At 42.3% G+C, this 15,181-nt stretch overlaps 1 protein-coding gene across 4 annotated transcripts in view; it reads right to left on the bottom strand.

Annotated features, from left to right (window-relative positions):
• The window catches only part of KIAA1328, a 173,127-nt gene that overhangs the window by 28,972 nt on the left and 128,974 nt on the right, over window positions 1-15,181 (bottom strand). For all 4 annotated transcript variants that reach the window (XM_081097152.1, XM_081097150.1, XM_081097151.1 and 1 more), the window contains one exon: window positions 11,614-11,795. In XM_081097152.1, the coding sequence (XP_080953278.1) occupies window positions 11,614-11,795 (182 nt within the window). The remainder of the gene's footprint in view (window positions 1-11,613; window positions 11,796-15,181) is intronic.

Here is a 15,181-nt window from a genome sequence, read left to right as displayed (position 1 = left end):
TTTTCCATATACCATATATTCTTTTATAATAAACAGTTTCATTAAAGTATAATTTGAATACTGTAAATTTTAACCATTTTAGGTGTACAGTTTGATAATAGTAGCAAATCTGTTCAGCTATGAAATCATGGGCACAACCAAGTTTTAAACATTTTTGTCATAGTATTTGCTTATTTATTTTTACAACCCAGTTCTATAATATTTCCACACACCAAAAAGGCCCCTTATGCCCATTTGTAGTTCCCTTCATCCTGTCTGTTGCTGCCTTCCCCCTCCCCCCAGCTCTATCTCTATAGTTTGGCCATTTCATAAAACCCTTTGCGATAGACACTATTTTTATATCTAATTTCCAGGTAAGGAAATGAGCCATAGGGACTTACATGACCTGCCAAGGTCACAAAGCTATATGTGACGGAGCCAGCATTCCTGCCCAGACACTTTGATCCAGGAGTTTTCACCATTCTGCTAGTTATTGCATATTAAATAGGATGAAAAGTCTGAGGAATTAACAAGGGAGAGAGATCACATCAGCTGTAGGGAAGACAACGCAGGAGGTGGAATTTTGACAGAAGGAATAGGGAGCATGGAGTTAGCAAAAGCACTAAATTAACAAGCTCAAGGCTACATGTTTGGTATATCCAGGAAATATTTATTGAGCACACTATGTCCTGTACCTTGCTAATCACTTTAAATGCATTATCTCATTAGTCCTTAATTTATATTATTGTCCTCATTTTATGGAATAGGAAGTGGAAAGTGAGAAAAGGTCAAGCAGCATGTCCATTATCACAGGGCTGCTAAGAGCAAGGCTGGGTTTTAAATACAATCAAGGTCTGTACTGCAAACTCAACACTGTGCTAGCTGGCCTAAAAAATAAAACAAAGCAGCAGTAATAACCATTAAAAAAAACAACTGGGCCCAGCAGGTGTGGCTCGGTGGTTGAGCATAGACCTAAGAACCAGAAGGTCATGGTTTGATTCCCAGTCAGGGGCACATGCCCGGGTTTCAGGCTCGATCCCCAGTAGTGGGCAGGTAAGAGAAAGCCCATCAATGATTCTTTCTCATCATTGATGTTCCTATCTCTCTCTCCCTCTCCCTTCCTCTCTCTGAAGTCAATAAAACAACAACAAATGAACAAAAGGAACCCTAATTTGTTATGTAAATAAACATCTTTCTCTAAAAAACAACAAATGGCCTTTGGAGAGATTACTTTTGTGCTAGAATTTAGAACAGAGTAAAAGAGAGAGAAGGGAGGCAGGTGAAGCCATTCACCACGCCTACAACTGTCTGGGCAGAGTTTGGGGATGGAGGGGAAATTAAAATAAGCACCTGAGAGTAGCAGCAACTGAGAAGGCCTTGTGGGGGAGGCGAGAAGGAAGGGCTGCCTGGGGGCGATGGAATGAATGTCTTTTTAGTCACATAGGCCTCAACATTAGTCCTATCTTTTTCTGTTTTGATACTTCCAACAAAAGTTTGGTTGAGACAATTGACATTTGATGGGAAGAACAGAAAGTAAAACTTTTTTTTCTATTTTTTTTGGTCTTAAATTGTCTCCTTTATTTATTTATATTTGCAATACGAAACAGAGGCTAGGCACCAACACACGCATTCATGCCAGCCTGAGAGAGAGCTGGGTCAAGGTCACTCGGCAACTAGGCTGGACCCCAGACCCTCAGGCACTGGAGGGGGACCCCAGCTGGACCCCCACCAAGCCCTGCCCCAGGGTCTGTGGGAGGCGCAGGGGTCTCGTGAGTGTGCCAGGGCCTCATGGGAATGTCACCAGAGAACCACCGGGCCAGGCAGAGGGTCCTTGAGCTCCCGACCCAAGGGAAAGTGCAGGGAGAAAGTAAAACTTTTAACAGAAGGTCCAAGGACTTCTAATGGGATCCATGTGTGTACTTCAGGAATGTGTGGCTGCCTCCTAAGTGTAGTTACAATAATGTGTGTCTATTTGCTCATTCATTTTCCTGGGCAAAGGGACCAGAGCTTTCATCAAATTATGAAAGGTTATGAAGCCCAGAGAAGTTAGGAATGACCGCACTGAGGCACAGAGCAACACCAACGGGTAGAGATCCAGAATGTGTGAGTACTATGCCTTACAGGAACTTTATTCCTTTTTTAAAATTCTTTAGGCTCTATCACTTATTAAGTTTCTAGAAAGCCATATATCAGCTTTTAATTATATTCATTCCTTCTATAAAATTTGATTTAGTGTTTAGTATACCAACAGTTACATACAGTTATGCATATTCATAGAATTACGCATTCCTCTATATTTACACACACATACACACACACACACAGACAATATACACATTTAAAAAATAAAAGTGTTGGTAAGAATATTATCCATTAGGCTGATAAATTTCATACTTAAGTATATATGTTTATATATGGGTAAATATATGTGAATACATTTATGTAAATAAACATACATTTCTGCATACACAGATAGAATTGGACATAATGATCAAGTCCTACTTACATATGGCTGGGTCTGTGTCTGCCCACCCACCAATCAATACCTCATGATAAGATAACTTCTTATAGAGTTCAATGTCTAGGAAAACTCCAGGACCTTTGTTTTATTTTGCATTTTAAAAACAGCTGAGCTACATTATATGTTCAGTTTAGTTTAAAGAGTGAGTGATATAGAAAATGCCCGTGTGACCCCTTTTCAAACCCAGAAATGAAGTCCTGGTAGCTTTGCCGCCTGGGAGCCTCACCAATGTCCATCCCCGTCACCTCTTCTCCCCCCGAAACTCAGGAACAAACCAGCCGCCATCCCATTATTCTCTTTTTGTTCTTTACAGTTTTACCAGTGAGATATGCATCCCCTAAATGTCATTGTTTTGCTGCTTTTGAACTTTATAAAATAGAAATATGCTATATATTTTCCTCTTAAGACTTCTTTTGCTCATTATCATATTTGAGAGTTTATCTGTGCTGATGATTTATGTAGCTGCGGTTTGTTTTCTGTGCTATGTAGTGTTCCATTTATGCAATTATGACTATCCACCCTACTATTGGTGGATGTTGGGAGTGTTTCCGGTTTGAGGCTATTGAAAAGACGCTGCTGTGGCTGAGGATGCCAGTTATCCACTAAAATGCACTCTCATCCCCTCTTCCTGGGTACACAGCTAGATTACATTTCCTAGTCCCTCTCATAATTATGAGTGGTCAGGAGGAAAACTAGTGGACAGTATATATGCCACTTCAGGTCTGTCCTATAATAACCTTTCACATGTACTTTTTCATACCCTTCCTTGTCCTTGCTGACCTGCTATGGCAGGGCCAACCAACAGTTTCCTGTAAAGGTCAGATGGTAAATGTGCTGGGCTTTGTGAGCCATCCAGATCCTGTTGCAAACATGCAACTCCACTGTTGCAGCACGAAAGCAGCCACAGACAATATGCAAAACATGGAAATGGCTGCGTTCCAATTAAACTTATTTGCAAAAATCGGTGGTGGGCCAGATTTGGCCATGGACAAAGTTCCCCACCCCAGTGTCACTGCAATGCTCAAGGTGACCTTGGAAGGCACAAAAAGAAGGCAGAGCCATCATTCTTTGGAGCAGAGCTGCTGTCAACCTGAACTCTTACCCTGGACCATTACAGGAGGAAAAATTTCTTCTTTAAACCACTGATATTTTTTCTGTCCACTTGTTACCACAGTGATCAGCCTACCCTGACTGAATATACAGCTATGAACATGTTTATAAGTTAAACACTATGTCCATGAGATTCTCTCTAGTATATATACCAAGAAAGAAACTGCTTGGATACAGAGTGCTTGTTATTTATCTTTAGTAAATAATACCAAACTGTTTTCTAAAGTTTTTATGAAATTACACTCTGACCACCTCAATGGGTACAGAAAAGTTTTGATGAAATTCTATACTCATTACAATAATAACTCTCAGCAAATGAGGTGGGAACCTTTATAACATGATAAATAGCATTTACAAAAAACCTACAGCTAAAACCATATGTAACGGTGAAAGAATACCTGCTTTCCTGTGAGACTAGGCATATTTTATTCTACATTGTAATGGAAGTCCCACACAGTATAATGAGATAAGAAAATATAAAAGGCATAGAGACTAAGAAAAAAGTAATTGTTATGAACTAAATTATGTCCTCTCCCCTTGCCTAATTCCTATGCTGAAGTTCTAACCACAGTATACCTCAGAACGCATTTGCAGAGAGAGCCTTCACAGGGGTAATTAAGGTTAACCAAGGTCAGATGGATGGGCCATAATCTGTACATATAAAAGGCTAATATGCTAAGTGTTCCTCCCTCCATCTGACTGGTCGCTATGATGCACACTGAACACTAGGGGGCAGACACTCAATGCAGGAGCTGCCATGACACGCACTGGCCAACTACAGAGAAATGGCACCACAGACCTGGCGCCCACAAAGCAACACTCGGCTTCCCCAAAGTGGGACACAGGCTCCTCCACCACCCTGGAGCGACAGCCCACCAAATCGCAGCCTATGCTGCCGAGACCCCAGGGCACAAAAATGTGGCCCAGAGCCCAGCCCAGCCTGGAAACGGTTGCTGTGGGCACGGGGTAATGATGTCACATAGCAATGCCCAGCTTCCTCTCCCTAGTGACCAGCCTCCTTGGAGTTTCTTCAGCGCAGGAACACAACTTGCTTTATAGCCAGGTGCAAACATTTTACACTTTAACCAAATGTTTTGAAGTGTTTTCCTGTGCCTCATCTCATTTGATCCTCACAGAAGTCCTGGAGTAGGTAGATAGGAGACTCGGTGGAATCCTATTTTCTTTTCATTAGCTGGAAAATGGAGATTTAGAAAGCTTAGAAACTTGACCCAACTGAAAAGAAGTAAGAAATGGTGGACCTTTAAAATGACTTCAGGTTTTCTCACTGCGCAGAATATAGTCAAACACTGCTCACTGCTGCAATTAAATATTTTACCCTTTGTTCTCCCTGCGTGCTCTACAATAATAATCTGCTTCATATTGATATTTACTGCTGTGTTGCTGACAATTACCTGTAAGAGAAGTTGGGGTGCTTCACTGGGCTGGAAAAAGTTTAGCTACATCAGAAAGCAGGTCTAATTAAGCAAGTTTATTCTATATCTATAAAAGGCTAAGTTGACTCGTGCATGTGCGATACATATAAAGCTCTCGCTGGCACCAATCACGTGTGTGTTTCCATCTGTCATTGTCGATCAGGAATTTGGTTGACACTTCTATTATAGAAAAAGGGCAAATAGCAATATTAAAATATTTCTTCTAATTAATTTCCTTTCAATGTGCATGAATTTGTGCACCGGGCCACTAGTCCAATATAACTTATAAGAAGAGGGATGTCCTTATAAGAAGAGGGATACACCAGGGGTGTGTGCTCACAGCAAAAAGGCTTTGTGAGGACACAAGGAGAACACAGCCATTTGAATTCCTTTTTTGAGTGGCCTGGGCAGGACAATTTAATCTACATGTCTGAGATTATCCCTGTACCATACTTATCTTCTGTGTCCTATTAATAAAGGCATCAACTTTTAACAGATCTTTTAGCTTGGCCTTCTGGAAATCAGAAGTGATATCTTGTGCTACCTTTTCTAATGATGAAACATAATCATAATGATGATGCTTCTAAAAAATAAACATAAGTAAATGATCCTTAGAGGCAAAATGGGATTGGATTTTGTACTTTGGATACTCCAGTTTGTTTACATATATATATATATATATATATAATATATATATATATGTTATATATATAATATATAATATATATATTATATATTATATATATATACTAATAAAAGGGTAATATGCTAATTATACTGGATAGACCAGACGTCTTCCAGACATTATTCTGATGTCCTTCCTGACAAAGCCGGGGCCTAGACAAAGCCGCCCGAGGTCCCGGGTGCCTGCAGCTGGCCAGAGGGAAGGAAGCCCGGGTCCCGGTTGCCTGCCAGCGGCCAGAGGAGGGAAGCCTGGGTCCCAGGTGCCAGAGGAAAGCCATTGCCAGCAGCCAGGGGAAGGAAGGCCTACTCTTGCACGAATTTTCATGCATCAGGCCTCTAGTGTGTGTGTGTGTGTGTGTGTGTGTGTGAATATATATATATATATATATATATATATATATATATATATTTCAGAGAGGAAGGGAGAAGGAGAGAGATAAAAACATTAATGATTAGGGAATCACTGATCTGCTGTCTCCTGCACGCCCCACACTGGGGATCAAGCCCGCAACCTGGGCATATGCCTTGACTGGGAATCTAACCGAACCTCCTGGTTCATAGGTCTATGCTCAACCACTGAGCCACACCAGCTGGGCCTTGTTTACTTCCTTAATCACATGACCCATGACTCCATCACGGACTAGAAAACACTCGCATCGCTGCGAGCCCAGATGCACTTAGAGGAGCAACTAGAGCTTCAGAAATTACTCCTCATTTCAGGTGGGTCTTCCATAACCCTCTTCCAGTAAAAGACAAGTGCACTTGGAAGCCCCCCAGGAGCCTCGATCAGTGACAGCTGCTGTATATACATAACCTAAAACACCCAAAGACAAAATGAAAGGCGTGGTCAACACCATCTGGTAGATTGGAATTATTCGAGATTCAGCCTCACTCAAAGTCACAGTTTTAAGGGGATTGGGAGATCAATGAAAGAGGAATAAACAGGAGGTGGCTCTAAATGTAGCAGTGGCTTTTGATGGCTGATGTAGGAGTTGGCAGTGACAAGCCCTGATCTAACATGCATGTTCAGTGCCTCACAGCCTCTGCCAGACCTTTCGGATAACTGGAAAAATGTCCTCAGCTTCGTGGGCTCCTGTGAAAGGGAATCAGTGATTGCTCAGAAAAGGTTTGAGACAAGCTTGGCGAGAATAAAAACACCACTGCGTAGGAAAGAAAAATCTGAAGGCTGGTGCTTCCAGATTTGCGCCTGTGGCACAGAAGTTCTCAACTCAAGTTTAGATTTAAGGAATCTCTCCCTAAAGAATGTCACGTAGCTCAATAAAAGCAACTAAAATAGAACATTCCAAGCATTGTTGATTGAAAAACAATTTACATTTCAAGTGCAATTTTGACAATACTGTGAATATTTTTGTGATCTCAAGGTTATTTCTTGAAACAAGAGTCAGGTCCTTTTTTTTTTTTTTTTTTTTTTTACATGTTTAGTATGTATAAAGTTGGCAGAATGGTGAGGGGGTAGGAGAGGAAAAGGAGAAAGAAACTGATAATAAAGATTAACAGTCCTGCAGTAAACATCCTATATAGTACTTAATAATTAAAGGACAACAAAAGAAATAAAGAATATAAAACAGAAGAAAAGTATATTAAAAAATTCAGACACTAAAAAGGGAAAACAGTTAAGGAGATGATAAGCCAAGTGGTGTAACTTAGGCAACTGGTGGGAGGTCACTGGCCTCATGAGAAACAGGTGTTGAACCCTTTGCAGCACACCTTGGCGAGTGTCTCCCCTTTGGTTGGTTGGGTACCACATCAAACAGCAAGGCAATAACGTTGCCCTGTCCTGGGATCTGTGTATACCAGGTCTGCAATGAGCAGAATGACTCACAGGGGCCTCCCTCAATGACCAAGTATACCATAATTTTGTTAATGATCCATCTATATCCTATCTAATAAAAGAGAAACATGGTAATTAGCGTACGACCGCTACCCTTCCCATTGGCTAATCAGCGAGATACGCAAATTAACTGCCAGCCAAGATGGCGGTCGGCAGCCAGGCAGCTTGAAACTAACATGAGGCTTGCTTGCTTCAGTGACGGAGGACTCCAATGTTCCCCGCCTGCCTTGCCGGCCTCTGAGCTTGAAGTTTAAGAAACATTGTAACAAATATAGAAGCTAAACAAAACCCCAGAAACCTGCTTTCAGCGAGCTGGGATCTCAGAGCTGGAGCCTCAGAGCTAAAGCTGGCCCAGAATAAAAAAGAAAAAAGAAAAAAAGGAGGGGTTGGGAGCTTCCGTCACCCGGCAGCCTGAAAACAGCCCTCAGCCCCTCACCCAGACTGGCCAGGCACCCCAGTGGGGACCCCCACCCTGAAGGGTGTGTGACCAGCTGCAAACAGCCATCATCCCCTCACCCAGGCTGGCCAGGCACCCCAGTAGGGACCCCCACTCTGAAGGATGTGTGACCAGCTGCAAACAGCCATCACCCCCTCACCCAGGCTGGCCAGGCACCCCAGTGGGGACCTCCACCCTGATCCAGGACACCCTTCAGGGAAAACCAGCCAGCCCCACCCATGCACCAGGCCTCTACCCTATATAGTAAAAGGGTAATATGCCTCCTAGCACCGGGATCAGCGGAACCACGAGGCCTCCCAGCACCAGGATCAGCGTGACAGGGGGCAGTGCCCAAACCCCCTGATTGCCCTGTGGCTCTGTGTGTGATAGGGGGCGGGGCCACAACCTCCCAATCCACCCTGCTCTGTTCGTGACAGGGGAAGGTGCCCCAACCTCCTGATCAGCCCTGCTCTGTGCCTGATACGGGGGGAGCTCCCCAACCCCCTGATCGCCCTGTGACTCTGTGTGTGACAGGGTGCGGCGCCCCAACCCCCTGATCGGCCCTGCTCTGTGTGTGACAGGGTGCGGCGCCCCAACCCCCTGATTGGCCCTGCTCTGTGTGTGACAGGGTGCAGCGCCCCAACCCCCTGATTGGCCCTGCTCTGTGCGTGACAGGGGATGGCGCCGCAATCTCCCCATCGACCCTGCCTTGAGTGTGACTGGGGCGGTGCCCCAACCCCCCAATCGGCCCTACCCTGAGCGTGACTGAGGGTGGCATCGCAACCTCCCGATCCGCCCTGCTCTGTGCATGACAGGGGGCGGTGCCCCAACTCCCCAATTGGCCCTGCTCTGAGCCCGACCAGGGGCTGCACCTAGGGATTGGGCCTGCCCTCTGCCACCTGGGAGCAGGCCTAAGCCAGCAGGGCGTTATCTCACGAGGGGTCCCAGACTGCGAGAGGGCACAGGCCAGGCTGAGGGACCCTCCCGAGTGCACAAATTTTTGTGCACCGGGCCTCTAGTATATATATGTAAAAGGCTAATATGCAAAGTGTCCCCTCAGGAGTTCGACCGGGAGACCGGGAGTTTGATCACTCACTATGACATGTGCTGACCATCAGGGGGCAGCTCAGAATGAAGGGAGACCCGGCCAGCAGCCGGAAGGCCCAGATTGGCCCTGACTGCAGGCCAGGCCTAGGGACCCTACTCATGCACAAAATTCGTGCACCGGGCCTCTAGTATTAGAATAAAAGAAGAGAAAAATACAATATAGCCTTTCTTAAGAGTAGAAAAAGAAGTTAATTCTTGCAAGTACAATGCCTTAAAACAAAACTCTTGAAAAGATGAAAACATTTCAATTTTTCACTGCAACACTTCACCCCCCACCCCTCCCCAAAAGGGGGGGAAAAAGAAACCTAATGAAAAAATAAAACCATGAGTGAAAGCTGTTCCTGAAAACTTTGCAGAATTGTAACAGCTTTCTCCTGGTTAAATTGATTGGTATAGCAACATTATAAAATGACTATTAGGATTCATTGTGCACAACAGAAAGTGCTGAAATGTCAGCAGACTGTACAGCAAAAAGTAATGGGTTCTGAACCCCTGTTAGTCAAAAATGATTTTGTTTCAAATTAGAAATTGATTTTTTTTGGACACAAGCCCTTTCCAGGCTTCCGGCTTCTGTGGCTGGGCCCGGGAGAGATTAACCTCTGCCTTGGCAAGGGCTGGCCAGATACCTTTCTCAAAGTGCCTTTTCCATCGCAGCTTTCTAATATGGCTGTGGTCTTAACCAATCACACAGGTTATTTGTCCCTTTGCTATTACACCACGTTTTTCTCATTGTGGCATTTTATTTTAGTGCTGACATACAACACAAATTTGGTGACAAGTTAACAGAAGACTGCATTAAGCCTTGCGGTGCAACCACCACACCAATTCTGACTGGTTCTCCACTCTGCAAAGTGTGATGCTTGAGAATGAGAAAGCCCTGGAAGAGCTGCCCCTCTCTGAAGGACCACCCATAGAGAGGGATGATGGTTCCATCTCAGGTTCTGAGCCTCCTGAATTGCATATTTGTTTCTACGTTACTGAAGGCGATAGAAATCTGCAGAACTTTTCACTATGTCAAACAAAATAAACTTTTGCTTTGGTTTCAGATTGTGCCTAGACTCCCTTCTGAAGTTTGGACTAATTATCATCAATTATCGGGGAGAGAATTAAACAATTTCTAGATTAATGACAATTAAAACCAAACAACATGATAATGCTGGCAGACAGGAGGGAAGGATGGAGCCACATCTGCAGCTCTCATAAAGCACCCACATCTCTCGGGAGGCAGGTGAGAGCGCCTGGAGAGCTGATGAAAATGTGGCCACTTTGCCCTGACCGATTTGGCTCAGTGGATTGAGCATCAGCCTGCAGACTCAAGGGTCCCAGGTTCGATTCCAGTCAAGGGCATGTACCTTGGTTGTGGGCACATTCCCAGTAGGGAGTGTGCAGAAGGCAGCTGATCGATGTTTCTCTCTCATCGATGTTTCTAACTCTCTATTCCTCTCCCTTCCTCTCTGTAAAAAATCAATAAAATATATTTAAAAAAAACACACAAAACAGTTTAAAAAAAAGAAAATGTGGCCGCTTATACCAGACCTGGGCAGGGCAAGCCCAATGAAAAAGAGGCAGATCAGAAGGAAATCAGAGTCAATGGCTGTGAGCAGGTAAGAAAGGTGTGTGGAAAGAGGTGGGAGCAGGGGTGCCACGCCCTTTTTGGCCCTTTGTTTCCTGTGGAGCTCTTCTGTACAATATGCCAAACTCCTCCCACTCTGCTCCTAAATCCTTCCCTTCATAATTCCGGGAGAACTTGGGGTGGTGAACACACAATACAATATATGGATGATGTGTTAGAGAATTGTACACCTGAAGCCTATATAATTTTATTAAACAATGTCACCCCAATAAATCCAATAAAAAAGAAAAAAAATAATTCTAGGAGAGATGAAGTCAGAGCCACTCCAGAAACAACTGGGAAACACAATTACATTTAACTGCTTCACTCAACATTTCACACAGCTGTTTATAATTGATTTAAAAAAATCCATGACATATAAAATAAGAAGAATCACTGGTACTTAAGACTGCTAGGCAATATACGCTTCAGACTTATGAGGTTCTGTTGCAGCCACAATGTAGAATTTATCCATGACCTCTCCTCCACCCTCCCCATATTTCCAGTTAATTGAAGATTAACTGTAGTTGTTAGAGTTTACTTTCCCGGCAGAGATTTATGTTCAGTTTCTTGTCCTCTTTACTCACTTTGAGCATTATTTTGTGTCTATGATCATACTTACTGCTGAATAATTCTTACGGTTTGCTGCTTGCAGAAAGAGGGACAAATGGGATAGTTTCTCGTATGAGAATTCTAAGAGAAATGCTGATGTAATTCATGGATGGGGAAGGGATACTATGGCCTTGTAGGCACATGTTAGCTTGTGACATATTTAACCTGCCCAGGGTTGTAGGAAATCATCTGGAGGTCGTGGTTAGTAAGATTCTAAAACTTCCCAGAAGCAGGTTCTCATTTTGCTCCTATAGACGCTAAGCTTACCTCTTTGGGGTCGATATGTATCTGTCTTTTGACATGTCCACAGGGCATCATCTTTCATAGGTGACTGAAACCCAACTGTTTTCTTCTCTCTTCTAGTCTCTCCACTGTTACTGGACTCTGGATGCTTTTTGATGGATGATGATGTTCCAAGCAGCCAACCATCACATGCTGACTTCAACAAACTGAAAAGAATAGATATGAGTGAGTTGCAGAGAGCACAGAAGGGGTACAGATTCCTCAAAGGTGTATAAATTCTGCATGAGTTGAAATACAATTCATGGCAGTAAAGACTTTCTTATTTTTTAAAACTGAGGTATAATTTAAACAATTTATTGAAGGTCTATTTTGTGTCCTGTCACAACAATGTTGGGGAAGAAATTGTCTTTATCCTCCAAAAGCCTGTACTTGGATTTGGGGAACTGAGACTCACACCCAGGAAACTGCTAATAAAGCCGCCGAGTATGACAAAGAGCCAGAGTATCTGCAGAAGTAACAAGAGAAGCAAACGAAACAGGACCTGCGTAACTGAAGTGCTTCCAAGTACCAAAGATGAACATCAGGAATTAAAATATCACCAATTTGCTTCAAAGTGCATTTGTGTTTCCCATTTTTAATTGTTAGAGTATTTATTATGTACCCAGAGTATAGAAGAAGGCAGTAGAACAGTGCATGTGGAAGAGTTGGTCTCTGCCCTCACATAATTCCATTATAAAGCAACAAGGTAAATACGGAGTAGGAGGAATTTTAGTAAAAATAAACACGTGCATATGCTTTGCTCTAAACTAAACTGTGTTCCCATCTTAGCACATTTCCTCTCATAACATTTTATTTTTTAGAGTAATGTTCTGATGATGTATATTTATACCTTACTATTCAACCAGCCTTTTCCTTCTAATGTAAGTTCACCACAGACTCATGACACTTTGGTTTCTCTTCTCCGTGCCCATAAAGTAAAAATTAAAAGTGAAGAAAAAGACTTTTACTCAAAAAGTTCTAAAAATTAAGATGTTTAAACTCCCCAGAAGCAGAGATAATATCTAGACGAGAAAGAACTGATAGAGTATTACTGGATCCATTACTAAGCCCCAGTAGCCTTGGGGCAGTAGTCAAATCATGTAAACCCATCAAAGTCACTGACCTTCTGTTTGTAGTGATCAGAATTTTTAGTAATGTTTGTTCATATTTTATTTAATTAATAAAAAACAAGAAATCAAATGGCTTTGTGCAGTATAGTTTTATGCTGGCATAATGCAATGTATTATATTTATACTCTAAAGATTTTCTTCTTTACCAGAACCTAGGGATCACTTTCCCATGAGGAACACTAATGGATGTGTATCTTAGCTCATAAAACCTCTATTCATGGAACAGGAAAACAGGAGACTAAAACTAACTCACTGTGAATGTAAGATAAATAACTTACACCAGAAGCCGCAAACCCAGGCAAATCCAACTCTGCACATCTGCTTGTGACTGTGACCAAGACTACTACTGGCTTCCCCCAGGTTCACTCAGCAGCTCAGCTGAGCTCTCAACACCAACCAATTCTGCTCAGTTGCAATACCGATTGCTTCCTGCTCCTTTACCCCAGTTTACACAGGAGCTCTTCTGCAGCTTCATTCCAAACCCCATCCTGGTAATCCTCTAACTCAACAGGGAACTTGGTTTCTAATTTTCCTAAAATAAGAATGACTGTATAAAAAAGTTGTTATTTCCTTTGCATTTATTCCCATCTTTACCCATCTATGATTCCTTTCTTAATATTTCTGAAGAAAATCATACCTTTTACTCATACTATTTAAAAAATATATTTTTATTGATTTTTTTTGAGGGGGGAGGAAGGAGAGGGAGAGAGAAACATTGATGTGAGAGTGAAACATCTATTGGTTGCCCCCCCCTATGAGAATCAAACTGGCAAGCTTTCGGTGCACAGGATGACTACCAACCAACTGAGCCACTCCAGCCAGGCCTATTTATACTCTTGATACCATTGTGACTCATGCCCTCTGTGACTATGGCCTGTCAATCATCTCCTTTTCTTAATACTTATAAACTCCTTCCTCCTCTCAACTGGATTTTGTCTTGGAATTACAAACAAGATCAAACTTTCCATTAAAAATCAAAGCCAAACTTACACCTAAAACATCTTTTCTTAAGTGGGAAAGTATAATAATACTTGATGTCAGTGAGGGTGTGGAACGACAGCATTTTAATAACTGCTGAAGGAACTGCACATTGGTATTGCCCTTTTGTGGGTGATATGTCAACACAAATAAAATAAGTAAAAATACACCTACCCTCTGTTGGGTCTGATCGAACAATCGAATTGATATCCCCTCCCTTGAGAAACTGTAATGACATTCCATTTCCCTTAGACCACATTCCATTTGCTAAGACCAGTACCTTTCTCTTGCCCAAGATCTGGACCTGCTCAGAAAATTCCCCTAGGAAAAAGCCCACTAGAGTCCTTTAAAAACTCTGACTCCCCGGTCTCTCGGTGCTGCCGCCATTTTGGGGCTCAGCCCATCTGGTTTCCAGATGATTTAATTAAGTTTATAATTCTTTACCACTTTCTGCCTTGTGCATTCCTCCTTTGGAGACCCTAAACACCCTCCAGATAATTCTGCTTTTCAGAAGTTATCCCATTAAGGATGGTCATAGCAGAATCTCTCTATATAAAAGGCTAATATGCAGTGTCCCCTCAGGAATTCAACCAGGAGACAGGGAGTTCGATCGTTTGCTATGACCTGCGCTGAACATTAGGGGGTGGTGTGGAACGAAGGAAAGCCCCAGCCGGCAGCCAGAAGGAAGGCCCCGATCGGCCCTGATCGCCAGCCAAGCCTAGGGATCCTACCTGTGCACGGATTTCGTGCACCGGACCTCTATTGCATAATTTTTATCTTGAAACTAGTTCCTCCATCTGTTTCCATTCTCATTATTTATAATAGTGAAAAACTGAAGGCAAAGATCATTCAATAGGAGAATAAGAAAATAAACTATGATGCATCCATCATGAGGAATACTATTCAGCCATTAAAAGAAATGAGATACATAGTTCTCCATACTATTGTGGAGAAACTTCATGATATACTATTAAGTTTTAAAAAAAGCAATTTGCAATAAAAGAATATACACAAATATTTTTAAAGTGCTGAACACATAAATACCAAATCAGAGAAGTAGAAATAGAATGGCTAAGAAAAATACTTCTATAATTTAATTTGTATTCTTCTGAATGTTCTAATTCCAATAGGCATGTACTCTTATAATTAAAAAATAAAAACTTTCACCATCTCCTTTATATTACCACTTCCTCTTTCCCTTCTCTGCCAGACTTCTAGAAACAGTAATTAATTTTAGCAGACATACCTAGTAAAACTATTTTTTAAAGGACAAATATAATGGACTTTTCTTTTTCAACAGCCTTGTTACTAGAGCAACAATTGAAACATTTTTCCCTTAGACTTCATAATATATTATCCTGATTGTTGCAATAGTTTAAAGAGGCTTCTACTCAGATTCGTTTACTGGGAACTCTTTTACTTCTTCTCCCTAAATGGAGACATTC

The sequence above is a fragment of the Myotis nattereri genome (genome assembly GCF_964212035.1).
Source record: "Myotis nattereri genome assembly, chromosome: 8".
Classification (NCBI taxonomy): domain Eukaryota; kingdom Metazoa; phylum Chordata; class Mammalia; order Chiroptera; family Vespertilionidae; genus Myotis; species Myotis nattereri.
The sequence above is the reverse complement of the archived record's forward strand: the minus strand, read 5'-3'. Positions and strand labels throughout refer to the sequence as shown.